General features: G+C 37.7%; 1 protein-coding gene across 3 annotated transcripts; it reads left to right on the top strand.

Annotated features, from left to right (window-relative positions):
* The first annotated feature begins 114 nt into the window (after positions 1 to 114).
* Megf8 (multiple EGF like domains 8) lies at positions 115 to 15,253 on the top strand. Of its 3 annotated transcripts, none has more exons than XM_076798111.1 (24): positions 116 to 596; positions 1,324 to 1,640; positions 1,722 to 1,885; positions 2,006 to 2,283; positions 2,355 to 2,539; positions 2,694 to 3,045; positions 3,137 to 3,375; positions 3,559 to 3,792; positions 3,873 to 4,160; positions 4,361 to 4,498; positions 4,582 to 4,826; positions 4,905 to 5,522; positions 5,608 to 8,505; positions 8,575 to 8,999; positions 9,071 to 9,417; positions 9,492 to 9,697; positions 9,768 to 10,047; positions 10,134 to 10,356; positions 10,430 to 10,456; positions 10,535 to 10,850; positions 10,924 to 11,099; positions 11,170 to 11,426; positions 11,734 to 11,921; positions 12,001 to 15,253. In XM_076798111.1, exons 2-24 carry the CDS (start codon positions 1,436 to 1,438, stop codon positions 12,799 to 12,801), a joined length of 9,090 nt encoding a protein of 3,029 aa, XP_076654226.1. In that variant the 5' UTR covers positions 116 to 596; positions 1,324 to 1,435; the 3' UTR covers positions 12,802 to 15,253. The 3 variants fall into 3 exon arrangements, with proteins under 3 accessions (XP_076654227.1, XP_076654226.1, XP_076654225.1); XM_076798110.1 differs by having other exon boundaries at positions 116 to 924; XM_076798112.1 differs by having other exon boundaries at positions 115 to 1,640; positions 10,167 to 10,356.
* Positions 15,254 to 15,360: the final 107 nt, after the last annotated feature.

The raw sequence follows: 15,360 nt of genomic DNA, 5'->3' as shown, positions 1-15,360 counted from the left end.
CTGTAATTTCCCTACAGGGAAATATTACAGTAAGCTAATGTATGTAGCTTAATATAATGTACGAGAAGTATATCTATAACAATTATAAACAGGAAGAAAAAGAATGAAAAGTTATACAAATTCCAGCCCAGTATTTCTAACATTTTTACTGATTATGTAATTGTGCATGATGCTTGTAGAATCAAATATATTTTCTTAATAATGTGGGTAAAGCAGAATAACCTAATCATTATTTTCAATAGCAACGTTATACTGTATCTACACCTCAACCTGCATTTGTATGGCGGTTTCTTTAGTCGAAGTGTCCCTGGAAACTTTCGAATATCGAAACCGCGTTCGAAACAAGGAGAATTTAATGGCGGTCGAAGAGCCCCCACCCTGACCTCATATGCAGAGACAGTCAAGGTGTCAACAGGCGAGGCCGAACAGAGTTTACGCGTTAATTTTCATCTGTTCGTATTTGCACGTTTATTTCGATGCTTATTGTATCGCACTAGAATATTTGAACCAGATAGAGCGATACATGCTTTCGATACAACTGGCGTTCGGAGAATGCAACTATCAAGAACATAGCACGGAGCAGATTTTTCTGACGTGTATGTGTGTATACGTACATAATGTTTTGATTCAATCGCAGCTGAGGTTCTCTCGCATCTATTTCGATAAAGAATGTTCTTCGGATTTTCTTTCCGCTAACAACAGTGTATATATGTAGTCAGTTTTTAATTCTCACCACGCTGAACACTGCAGGTTTTCCGCGGTATAATACTTGTGTGTCGATATTTATTACAGTGTAATACTTTTTATTTAATAAGTGTATACATTCCGGACCCAGTATGCTCGACTTTGCATTATTATTGTACAGTGTCACTGTGACAGCGTGTACTTCGACGATTATAGCAGCGTATTGAAGTTGTTTTTATGGTATCGAATTAATAAATATTTTTATAAACAATCACCGTATAGATACTTTATTGCACACTACTTATTATTGAGTCACAGCTATGTCTTGCGTCGATTATTTTCCAATTACACGTATAATTTTATTTATAAGCGACAATATTCTATTGTTTTCTATTGTTTAGATTATTTTATGCACAAGCAATATCAACTTTCGTTGGAAATATTGTGTATTTTATTTTCCTTTAAATATTAATATATTGTTTTCATCGGTACATATATTAATTTACCTATGTTTATATAATGTATTTTTCCAACAATATTTTTGTTTTCTTTGCATGAAAAACTATTTTTAAAGAAAACTGCTTTTATAAGAATCAAACATTTGTAGAATGATGGAATTAACGATAAAATATTTTTTAGATACAACTCTTTATACGAGTCTCTCGCAACGTAATTACTAACAAAAACTAATTCAATGAACGTGGATGATGAGCTTTATCTTATCCAGCAGCATTGAGGTAAATATACTGTAATGGGGTGGGTTTCGTCCACCACAGTATGGATTACAATTTGGAGTTGCTTCTTGCGGGGCTTACAATTAGCTCCGCAAACATCTCCGAAACAGGTACCTTGTGATAAAACACGGAAAGTTTTTACTGACTCTTGGGGAATTATCAGCGATGGACCTTTAGGCTCAAATTATACTCAAGACTCCCACTGTGAATGGCTCATAAAAGGTAAACATCTTTATAATATATCTTTCTCATAATTATTTCTTTTCATTGTAGTCATTCATTATATTGTTATTACTTTTGCAGCAAACAACAGCCGTCAATTTATTACATTAAGTTTCCGTACCATGGGAACGGAATGCAGTTATGATTATGTTTTTGTTTATGATGGAGATTCCTTTCGATCACCACTTTTAGGAAGTTTCAGTGGAAAGACAGAGCCTCAGCAAGTGACATCATCATCTGGTTATGTAAGTTGATATCAAATCTCTCAACGATGGACTATGCCAATACTTATCATATACTTATGAATAATTCACATAGTGCAATCAATAAGGAGCACCGTAATACATTCATTATTCCTTTTACAGATGCTAATATTATTATACAGTGATACAAATTATGTATTGGATGGTTTTCATGCAGAGTTCTCAGTTACAAATTGTCCAAATAATTGTACAAATCATGGAAACTGTATTAATAATATATGTGTCTGTGAAAACGATTGGGGTGGCAGAGATTGTTCAAGGGCACTTTGCCCAAATAATTGTAGTTACGGTGGTGACTGTGATACAAAAAGGTGTCAATGTCATGATGGATATTCGGGACAGTCTTGTTCGTTACATAAAACTCATCCAGAAGGAAACAAGTATGTCATTAGACTTCTATTTTGTTGAAATAGTTAAATATTAGCTTCTAAACATAATACATCTTAAATAGATGGCACTGGCTTTCACATTCAGAAGGTGGATTAAGGCCACGAGCAGCACATACGGCAGTATATATAAAGGAATCAGATTCTCTTTATGTTTTTGGTGGCTATGATCTCAATGATATACTCAGTGATTTGGAAGTGTACCAGTTTAGTACAAGTCAGTGGGAAGATGCGTATGGTAATGTGCTAGGTAAGAAGAAAATTTCTTTAGTACACTTATAGGATTATAATTGGAGTTGTGCGAGAACCCGAAAATGTCGGATACCCGATGGTCTATCATAATTTGTTAATTACATCATATGTCCTATAATATCTATCTAATGTGGTATATCCTTTCCAAATAGAACGCACCTCATCTACAGAATATTTAGATCCTATACTCATTGGTATCGAGTTAGAACGAATGGGTGCAGGTGCAAAAGAGATATATGGTCTTCCCCCGTCAACCCTCATGATGAGGGTACTCTCCAGTATTAAAGACAATAATACTTTTAGTCTACGTAACTATGGAAATTCAGAAAATGGTCATGGTTGGTCGGAATTTAGAAATACCCCAGAACACAAAACACACAAAAGTAAGATTCAAGAAGCCAGGGATAGCAAAGCAAGTAAAAGTACAATTAGAATAGAAAGAAACGACGAGTTACGAAGGAAACACTCTAGGCATACAAAACTTCGATATGCACAAACTGCAAGGTAAGCGAATTTTGAATATCTTTGATGTTATTAAATGTCATTTTAATATTAATCGTTGCTTTAAAAAATATCTTTTTCTTTGCTATGTTAGACATCGTAGGAATCTTGAAGACTTTGATCTTTATCGAGAACTTCATGCTTCGAATATAAAAACTGGTATATCAAATTGGGAAGAGCAAAGTGTCGAAGACCCTGTTCAAGAAAATATATCTATTGAAGAGCCTAAGTCATCAACTGACGAATCATTTAAAGATGAATCTACGAAGTCTTCTATTGACGAATTGCCTAAACCAAGCCCACGTTATGGTCACGCTGCTTGTAGATACAATGGTTAGTTGTTAGAGGTGTACGAGAACCCGAAAATGTCGGGTCGGAACGAGGATTTTATTCGGGACTGGGACAGATTCTCAAAAATGTCGGGGTTCTCGAGAATGTTCGGCAAACCTGATATAATCGAGAATCTCGAAATTTTCGAAAAATTTCATATAATTTGTGATCTTATTTCGTTTTCAGACGGTTTTGTCATATATGGAGGAAAGGTGCAAGATGGTTCTTTATCAAATGAATTGTGGCATTATAATGTCAACACTCGTATTTGGACGTTACGAGCTAAAAATTCGCCGTTCTATCCACCACAATTGACAAGACATACCCTTACTTTAGCAAATGATCATATTTACCTTTTCGGTGGTAGTACAGTTGATGGGGAATTTTCATCTAGTCTATATACAATTAAATTGAATTTATGTAAGTTTACACTTAGCCTTAATTAATGCATAATTAAATTTTAGTTATACACGTATAGTATACGCGTATTTCAATTTCAGCTGATCCTACTGCAACCACAGAAAGGTGGAGAGAAGTACATCCTCGAGGAGGTAAAGAACTAGACGTACGCGTAGTTGCTCATTCAACTGTATATCACCGTTCTACTAACTCTCTGTTAGTTTATGGGGGAGTAGTGGCTAGTGTGGCACGATTTAGTAAATTATCAGATAGAATGTTTGTATTTCAACTTGATAGAAAAGTTTGGTCTGAAATTCACTATCCAAGAGCACATTTAAGGGATACGTATGTTCCCAGAGAACGGGCATTTCATACTTGCAACATTATAGGTGAGTACACTGACTGGAGGTGTGCTAGAACCTGAAAATGTCGGGTTGGGATGGGTTCTTTAAAATTTCGGGATTCTTAAATATATCGGGGTTTCCGAAAATTTTCGGATTCTCGTACACCCCTGACACTGACACAATTCAATCTTATTTTCACATTTTTACACTGTAATGCTGACATGATGATTAAATTAATTTTACAGGAAATTATTTGGTAGTATTTGGCGGATACTCTCATAGACATAATAAAGAAGAAATTTGTTATGATAATCAGATGTATTTGTATCATTTAGGCTGTCACGCCTGGGTAAGTCACGACGTATTAGGTTTAAACGACAAAGGTAAGTCGAAACCTCAATCTGTTTATCCAAAAATGCCAGCAAGTATTGGGAACTTTTTTTCGAATATTTCATGTAATTTTTAGATTCCCGTTATCCAAAACAACAGGGGGTTTTTGCTCACGCGGCAGACGTGCGCAATGGAAACACTTTGTTATTAGTGGGTGGTTATCATGGAAATGTTAATGCAGATTTGCTTGCATATACATTACCACCGATGCTTGCGCCAGGAGACGAAGATTACATAGAACCTGAACAAATATGTTCAAGGCATAAAAGTCTCATGGAATGTTCAGCTAACCCCGAATGCGGTTGGTGCTCAGCAGACGAGGTACTTTTTAACATAGGCAATTTACGTACAGTATCCCTTGTAAGAAAGTTATTGTCATGCAAGTTTCAATTGTTTCAGATATGCTACGGTAGAACAATTGGTAGTAATTGCACAACTAATCTTCAGACGACTCGTTGCCCAGGCGTTTGTCCTGCGCTTGGAGATTGTCATTCTTGTTTGATACATGGCCAACCCGGCGGCGGTTGGGGTACAACAGCACGTGGAAAAAAATCAATTTCCAACAAGTTAAATTTAGGAACTTGTACTTGGTGTGTTCAGAACGCACGGTGTCACCACAAAGATGATAATTATGGGGTTTGCGGTTTACGAGACGATACGGTGTCTCAGATACCTGGATGGTGGGGTCCCAAAGGGACTGAAATTATAAAAGTAGAGGAGTGTCGTGAAATGGATAAAAGGCCAGGATTAACATTTTTGAAGTATAAACCTCCGGTGAATTTTAGCCAACCCGACTCGGTAACAATAGTCAATGCTACAACAGTTGACTTTAACGTTCCGTCTATGCAAGGAGCAAAAACCGAGTCTGCTCTTGGTGGAGAAATGATAGCTAGATTAATTGGGTTTTTAAGACCTCCGCAGGATTATTGGGACAATACGGTAGAACACTTAAAGATTTGCGTCAGTTATAACAGCGCAACACTTCATGTATCACGGAGCAGTGATCCCGAAGAACTGGTAAATTGCTTTTTATCTTTTAACTAATAATTTAAACCATCATTGATTATATATGTCATTTAGAATTTTGAACGAATATTTTCAGGAATTAGTCGCAAATTTAACTGCCGAGACATCACAGTGTATACCAACGAAATGGCCAGATGGACATCAGATGATGTTGATGCCAGGTCGATATTTATTAGATTTTGAATCGAAAAGAATGGTTACTACAAGTTACGCGTACGCGAGCAAAATGGAGATCACCCATAACAAGAAAACCGAAAATCCGAAAGTATTTACATTTGAATATCTTGAACCATATCAAAATGGATCCTGTCATCAGTACAAAAACTGTCTTCACTGTTTAACCGACTCGTCGTGCGGCTGGTGTGACATTATTAATAAATGCCTTTCACGTTCCATCAACGAAACAGAAAGTTGTGTAGCCGACATGGAATGGGATGAGGATGGTAATCCGATTCGTGAATGGCATTATCTGACCATCACACCTTCAGCTTGCGCTAATTGTTCTAATTACATCTCTTGCGAATCTTGTGTTGGTAGTAATTTGTGCGAATGGTGGACAGAGGAGGCTCGATGTGCAAGAATAGGTAGACTGCCGAATGCTGTTGTTAGTCTCGATCAATGCCCTATTCCTTGCAGACAACGTTCGAATTGCACACAATGCTTAGACGAGCGTGGGAGATGCGTGTGGTGCGAAGCCACTCAGGAATGCTTTTCATTCTCGGTATACACGTCTGAATATCAGTTCGGTTTGTGCCGGGAATGGATGGATCAAGCCGGGCTTATGGGAGTCACTTCAAGATCGGGATCATCCTTAACAGGCAACGATCAGTGCAAAAGCTGCAGTCGACACACAAACTGTTCTAACTGTTTACACTCGTTAAGTTGCGGTTGGTGTTACAGTCTGGAAAATCCCATTTTGGGAGCATGCGTGCAAGGAGACTTCAATCAACCGCATGTAAATTGTAGTTTAGTGATTAATGAATATCAAAACACTACGTTAGAGGCCGACGAATCAGGTTGGGCGTACGCTCAATGCCCAGATGTTGACGAATGCGACTTAGGCTTGCACGATTGCCATCCTGACGCATTGTGCACCAACACCCACGGTAGTTTCAGTTGTCAGTGCAAAAGAGGTTTCAACGGGGACGGCAAAGAGAACTGCACGAAAACCTGTTTCGAGAAATGTGTTAACGGTTACTGCAGCGAAGCACCCGATTACAAATGCGAATGTTATCTCGGCTGGACAGGACCAGACTGTAGAACAAATTGTGGTTGTTACAATCATTCTACTTGCATGCAAGGGCCAGGCATCTGTGACGAATGTCAAGACTGGACCACAGGCAGATACTGCGAGGAATGTAAAGCGGGTAGTTATGGTAATGCTACAACACCGCTCGGCTGTAAAAAGTGTAACTGCAATGAACACGGAGATAAAGACCTTGAAATTTGCGATCGACAAACTGGTATATGTTTCTGTCGCGATAATACTCAAGGAGATATGTGCCAGCGTTGTAAGAAAGGGTATTATGGTGATCCGAGAAGCGGTGGAATGTGTTATTATGGTTGTATATCGCGAGGTATGTTAAGAGGAGATGGAACTGGCAAACAAGGTCTTGGCAGCAGGCATTCGCAATTGTCATTATGGGAAAGTCATTTTGGAGAATCGCCGACAAGAGAATGCCTCTGGATAGTCAGTCCGAAAACGAATCTTTCATCGGACACAATGCTCTCAGGACCACAGAGTGTAATACAATTTACTATACACGATGATATTAATGTTAGTTGTCAAGAGAATAGCGTTTATGTATACGACGGACTTCCCGAATTCGTTTCTTCAACTACTAGTCATCAAAGTCAGCTGTTGGGTGTTTATTGTACAGAGAGTACAGATTATCCGGTAACGGTAGAAGCTAAGTCCGGATTTCTTACTGTACATTACAAACAGCTGGACGAAGTCGAAGGTTTCAACGCAAGTTACATAATAATGACATGCGACAATTGTCCTGGAAACCGGGAATGCCGAAACGGGAATTGTTTATGTAAAGTCGGTTTCGTCGGAATTAATTGTGACATTGAGATATGTCCAAATAACTGCACGTCATCTAAGAAACAAGGAGCTTGCGATAAAGGTTACGGACGTTGCGTTTGCACGCCTGGGTACGGAGGACGCGATTGCTCAATTAAAATCAAAGATCATCAACTGATATTTACCGAATTGTTCAACTCGGAATATTTGGCAGACCATTTAGATCATCTACGAAAAACGCTACCAAGATTCGGTCACACGTTGGTCGCGGACAGACGAGGTAGCCTATGGATGTTTGGTGGATATTCACTCAGCCATGGACCTCTGAATGATATTAGACTTTTTGACACTAAAAATAACACCTGGATGCCTATTACTGTGGAATCTACTTCGGAAGCTTCTATGCCTCAAGGCAGATACTTTCATGCGACGGAAATAGTCCACAGTAGACAACAGATATACGTTTATGGTGGGTTGTCGATGAAAGAAGAAGATGTTCAAGGATTGTCTAACAATACATTGAGCGATTTCTGGAAGTTCAGTTTGCAAAATCAGAGATGGATGCAAATTATGCAGGATGAATCGAAAAGAGAACCACGGCCTTTAGCTGGGCATACATTGACTTTACGCAGAAATGGGGAAACAGAAAGTTTGATACTGATTGGAGGATTTAGTCCTAAGTACGGTTACCTGGACACAGTATGGGAATTCAATTTGGAGTCGGAAACATGGGATACTATAAATACGGTTGGCAATGGACCATTAGGAGTTTATGGCCACTCAACAGTGTACCATAGCAAGTCGGATAGCTTTTATATCTTCGGTGGATATACGTATGCAATAAATCGAACATTCATCTCAAATAAATTATATGCATTGAATTATATAACTCGCACGTGGTCTGTACTTCCACCATTTGACGATGATCTTACTGATGGAAATAGTTTGGTAAGAGAACGTTTATTCATTATTGTATCGGAGACAAATTAAAATGATAACCGTATTGCTATGTTACAGCCACAAGCTAGATTTCTTCATTCCGCAGTCACTACCGATGAGTACATGGTTATATTTGGAGGACGCCAAAATCCTCACAATACTTCTGACTCGTTGATCGCATACAAATACTCCTGTAATTTATGGATTCGTTTAATAACAAAAGATATGGAGGTTATTGGAAGTCCTCCACCGCCAGCATACGCTCACGCAATGACTCATGCTGATCCAGAATCGAATGCTGTGTACGTTGTTGGCGGTTTCGATGGGGGAATTAAAAGTCATGTTACACTCATAAATATACCCGAGGATTTGTGCAACCTCTGGACGGATAAACTAACTTGCAGAAAATATTTTGGATGCTCTTTTTGTTCTGTTACTACATTTAGTGGCAACAATGCTTCATTTTGTTTCTCAAACGAAGAATCTGATAGTAAGAACAAAAGGTAAATCGAATGTTTGTTTAAACAAGTTTCTCCATTGATTAGAAAAATGGTAAAGACACATTCTGTTTCAGATGTAGTAATGTTAGTCAAGCTCAAGTATCGAATGGAGTTGTTTGTGACTCACAATGGATGGCAACCAGAAAGTGTCAAAACTTTCGAACTTGTACAGAATGCTTAGCAGAATGGCCATATTATAAAAGTGAGAAACCGATATGTAAGTGGTGCACAAATTGTACGATTGGTGTACACGGAAAGTGCATACCGGATGAAAAAGATTGCGATGAATTATATAAGTGTGATACCAGAGAAACATCGGTGGTAGATGTAAATCAGTGCCGTGAACGACAGTGTCCAGCAAGCGATTGTGAGAAATGCAACAGTCTTGAGGGATGCGCATGGACACGACAGGTCCTGAATTGTAAGTTATAGAAACTGTCTAAAATACAGTACTGCTTAGAAACAGCTTTAAAATAAATACTTAAATGTCCTTAGATGGATTAGGAGTTGCAGTAACTCGTGAACCTGTATACGATTGGAATTGCGTATCAGGTGACATTTTTGAGGGATCCAGTATTAAAATGGAAAGCACACAGTGTGAAAAACGATGCGCCGATCATAAAGATTGCAAGGAATGTCTGAAAGGTACAGGAGCTGAGGGAGGATGGCGGGAATGTAGATGGTCAACACAACTCAACGAGGTAAATATATAACAGTAACAACGTCAAGCAATTAAGTATACGATACAATTCTAAAATAAATTTGTTTCAGTGCATCTCTCCATCGTATCAACCACTGTACTGTGCTGGCGGTGTATGCGGTTTAGTACTGCGTAATTCTGATATTGATCATTGCCCTGAACCATGTTCAGTTTTCAAGCAATGTAGTACATGTCTAAAACATTCGCATTGTGGATGGTGCTCTTTAGATTCAGCTAATATAACTGGTCAAGGAATATGTACAGAGGGTTCGCTCGAAGCACCTACTGATCATCCAGCTGGTGGTACATGCGAAGTGCTTTATTATCAACAATTTCCTCAGACAGAACCACGTAAGATAGTTATTAAAGAACAGTGACATTATTTTAATTGATTTAGCGTCGAATTGGAAAAAATGTTTACTTACGAATTATTTCAGCACTCATAACTACATTATTTCCACATTATGCAGAAATACTCGAAAATCCAGACAACGTAACAAGTGCATTGTCGAAACCAGTATTCTCTTGGCACTATGTACGATGTCCACCAGAAAACGAATGTACCAATGGTCACCATACATGCTCACCAAAAAGTGAAAAATGCTTTGATTTGGTAGAAGGATTCGAATGCATGTGCGGTGATGGATACAAAACTGAAACGTAATTTTTTTTTCTCCTAAACATTAATAGTATCATCTGTAGAGTTCATTAATTTATTTATATTTTTTTTCAGTCCAGCATCATTTAATGAATTTGGAAGGTAAGATTTAGATAAGATACAATAAAAAGGACTAAACATATTTTTTCCTACGTGTATAATTGTACTTTCTTTTTTTAGAAAAATTTGTGTACCAATGTGTACGCAAGGATGCGTCCGAGGAACATGTGTAGAACCAAATGTTTGCCGTTGTGATTTCGGTTACGTAGGTGCCAATTGTTCAATTCAGTGCCAGTGTAACGGCCACAGTAATTGTGCCGGTCCAGATAAATTAGACGTCTGTTTAGAGTGCCATAATAATACAATGGGGCCACAATGCGACAAGTGTTTACCCTTATTTGTTGGAAATCCAACAGATAATGGACAATGCGTGCCATGCCTGGAATACTGTAACGGGCATACTCGAATTTGCATTAACGAGAGTATGACTGTGCCGGTAATTTCCATTTTTTCCAAGTTCACGTAATACAACGTAATGAATAAATTTGAGATATGGATTTTATTTCTAGGATCCGAATTCTATAAATAAAATGTCCACAGAGTTATTAAAGAAGCAATTAGTCGAAGGCCCTGTATCTAAAGCGAAATGCGTGAACTGTGGAAATAATACAAAGGGTGACAAGTGCGGCGAATGCATGACGGGTTATTTCCGAGGAACAGAAGATCTTCGCGATGTGTGTCGACCGTTAGTATTTGTTAAAATGGTTCTTGACGTGAAATATATTAAAAAATATACTGATGAAATATTTTTTCAGTTGTGAATGCCATGGTCATGGATTCACTTGCGACCCTGTAACGGGAGAAAAATGCAATTGTGGTAATAACACCGAAAGTAATTCATCATGTACCAGCGGTCCTATAAAAGGTACGAATACTGGTGGTGCGCCACCATGTTGGATGGTGCAATGCAGTAAATGCAAAGAAAATTATGCCGGCAATCCAACAATGGGTCATCAATGTTACAAAACAGTAACAGTTGATAACAAAATGTGTTTTGACTCCAAATTAATAGGTAATTAATTTCAATACATCATTTGTCATCATCATCGTTCTGCTCTCCGTTATTTCATTTAAAATATTTCGTTGCATAAGTTCACGTCATAGCCATTACCATAATATTTGTTACAAGTTTTCTCGCAACATAAAACTCATGTATTCGTGCACTGAGCACTTTAACTAAGTATTACTTTTCCCAAATTGCAATGTTCTATTATATCAGGAGGATCCTATGGTTTGTACTCCTCCAATAATATGTATTACTATGTGTTTCCTAATAATTTTGTTAGTCGTTTGTTATTTATCATTCGAATCAATTACAGACGAATGCAAAATGAAACCAAAACCGTTAAATCCCGGTCAGACAGTATTCTACATGGTGCAACCCCGTTTCATGAACGTTGACATTAGAGTTATGGTGGATGTAACTCAAGGAGGTTTAGATCTGTTTTTCAGTCCCCGCGACGATTCTTTCGTCGTCAATTTAAATACAACAACTGGTTACCAGGATGTAAGTTTAATTAAATGTCTCTTTCACTGACCCATTTACAAAACGTTGAGGTTTTCATGATTTTTCAAATTATTTCTAGGTTGAATTGGACAGTAGATTTGCATGGCGCGAAGGTTCAGGAAACGCACAGTTTTACAAGCATTCGCACAATATATACTCGTACAGTTCGAATAACAGTACTGGTCCTCAGTACATCGTAATGGAATGCTATGCAAAAAGTCTCGCTACTTTCCTAACAATTGCGCATAGGAACACGATCTTGGTCGTAAGGAATCTCACGAATCGGCTAGTGTTAACTTTACCGCAGGACAAGCACGAACTCCATCAAACAAAATTCCACATCGCCCTCAGAGCTATTGCTCCTGTTCATCCTGAAATAAGTGGTCGAGCTTCCTATGGAATGATTTTCTTCCGGCAGGATCAACTACACATCGACCTTTTCGTTTTCTTTTCTGTATTCTTCTCGTGTTTCTTTTTATTCCTGGCTGCTTGCGTGGTTGCATGGAAAGCGAAACAAGCAGCCGACGTTCGCAGAGCACGTAGGAGACACGTTGTTGAAATGTTACACATGGCCAAGAGACCGTTCGCATCGGCTACCATTATTTATGATCGGGATGGTAACGATTGCAGTCCAAGTTCACCACAGCGAAAAAGTAAACGCAATAAGTTAGGCAGCTTTCATAATGACGTGAGACCGGTCGCGGTTGAACCAACTGATGACGGTGTTGCGGCCGTAGCCACTGTTTTTATCAGATTGCCGGGTGGTCGACAGGCACCTGTTAAACTTGCTCTTGGCAGCTCATTGATACTATTGACCAGAGTTTATCCGGTGAATAGCAGGGTGTTCCTAAGACGTAGAAACAGTCACGCGTTGAACTGAGCTTCTTTCAGTAGGGATTTCTTTTCCGCTATCCTCGAGAGTCTGCTTAGACAGAAAAGACATAGGCAGTCATTTTTATTCTTTACCCTTGCGAAACGGTTTCGTCGATCTCATCTCTCGTTGTAATTATTCGGCTTGTTCATGATGCATGATCGTTATGCGAATCGGAATGTTGTCATTTCCCGATTCGTGTACCATGACATTATTTGAATTCGTGTAAATTACATTTTTAACGGTAGATCGTCGTTTTTCTTTTTTAACAGGATTTATTATTTGTTCTGCCATCATCGACATTGTTCAATATTCGCCAGTAATGTGTACTTTTAGTTTAGCATTGTATTATAGTCGCAAAAGAGAAACAGTTATAAGAGTATCTAAGCTAAGTGATAATATATAATATATATTGTCATACCATTCCATGACGAGACTGTATGTTTGTATATAAGAATCTGTAATTATGTATTTGTAATTTACACAGTTTTGTAGAAGCATTTTATGTGAACCGGACATGATTTTGTGTCTTGGAACGTTCCGTGGCCATTTTCTATGGAAAGTGGATGGTTTTATTCAGTTGTTTTACGAAGGTTTATGTAGGAAGACAAAAAAAAATAGAAAAACCAGCTACGAGTATTGCTCGCATTATCAGATTTATATATCAGTAGGAATTTTAAACGGAAGTCAAAATTTTTTAATGAAAACAAAGAAAAAGAAAATCCCAAGAATGGTCAGGCGAAGATGGCAGGTGGAGCTCATTGTCGTGAATGTAAATATTGAAGTGTCAGCAGTGGAACAAATTATAAAGCTTGATGTGATAATATTGCAGCGCAAATACCGTCAGTAATTATTCTCTGTGTAAAGAAAATGCAATAAAAATCAACCGACTTGGCTCAACTGGTCGGAAAAACGATGATTTTAGAACACGCGTGCACGTAAACATGTATGTATGTTAATTCAAGATATCGTAGATGCTGCCATGAGGATCGAATTGTATTTGCATAATTTAAACAAACAGTATTAGTATCGTTGATTAGAAAGAAGCTCGATGATGCGTGAAGTCGGAAAGGTTCCTATGCCAAAAACTGATGAGGAATAACGAGCGTTGTAGCATAATAACATTATTATTATTATTATTATTATTATTATTATTATTTATGGCAAAAATCAAGAACGACAGACGTTAAATAAATTAAAGGAAAATTGTAAATACGCGAGGTGCACATTAGCAAACGTTTATCGACACTGAACAAATATTGATTGTAAAGTATTATTTGCCACTATCGATATTGACTCGGGCCCGTTGGAGATAGAAAGAGGAAAGTACATCTTTTATCAAAGATGTTGACTCAACCTTGTGTACTAATCAAAAGTATAGAAACGATAGGGCGTTGATGTAATGATATTAATATATAACATTAAGACGAATATATGCAAATCGATCGGTACAGTGAGTGATGTAGCGACATAGCTGTAAATACAAAAGGGAGTGTTTTTTGCTAAACTGTTATGCGGTACTAAACAGGTTTAATATATTCTGTACAGAATGTTTTCTGAGGTGATTGTTTCACAGTTTGAATATTTTCCACTGTATTTTTATGAATCTTACTAGACAATTCGATCAGGTACTAAGATTATATACATTTTCTATGCAAACTACTTTGCTTTTCGTGCAACGTAAAATTAACTTAGAGGTGGTTGTTTATGTGATTTTATTGAACTTTACGAATACAGTGAAAAATGCTTGAACCGTTTTTGGAAGCATTCTACATATGCCGTCTACATATTGGAAGAATGCAATGTTGTTCCTCGATTAGGAACTAAGAGTACATTGAGCAATTGTTAAGTGTGCATATGACAATGCCGCACGTCTTTATCCGTTTCGTTCCCACGAGTCTCATTGCGAATCTCATCAGATGATAATTTTATTATTTCTAAAATCGTCGAGTTGTCTCACTCTCTCTCTAGCATAGCTTTTTACATGATCATTGCGGTTCACGGTTACATATTCGTTTATCTTCACACCACTAACTATTCTAACTACTCATTCGTGATGTTAGCACGACAGTCTTTAAAACATGTCCCTAAACACTAAGGATACAAAAAAAAAACTAACGTATATGTACATTTCTAATAGATTTACATAAATAGAGATATACATATTATGTATACACGATGAATGTATAATTTCTTGGTTGTACAGATCTGAGCGTTATCTCCAAAATGTTCTATTTTATATGTAATTATTACATTGCATTCAATGTAAGCGATATCTTCCAATGCCGGCATTGTATCGCGATGAGAAATGTTTGTAACACTTCTGAGATACGGTCGTTTGTAAAGTGTAAAAGATAAAGGTTGTGAGGTCCGTTGGTGTCGGCATCCCGGGTAGGGTTCGCCAGCTTTATGGATTTATTTCTACTGTGTAAAATATAATAAACGTGTGTAAAATTGGGTTTCACTCGAGTTTCATAAATGATAAGCCATAGGTTCTATTAAAATGCTATAGTACAATCTCAGGATATTCTTGATTCTTTCGCTCATATAAGTACACTGCGGACCATT

Source organism: Halictus rubicundus, chromosome 12 (genome assembly GCF_050948215.1).
Source record: "Halictus rubicundus isolate RS-2024b chromosome 12, iyHalRubi1_principal, whole genome shotgun sequence".
Taxonomy (NCBI): domain Eukaryota; kingdom Metazoa; phylum Arthropoda; class Insecta; order Hymenoptera; family Halictidae; genus Halictus; species Halictus rubicundus.
This window is presented reverse-complemented; position numbering and strand designations above follow the sequence as displayed.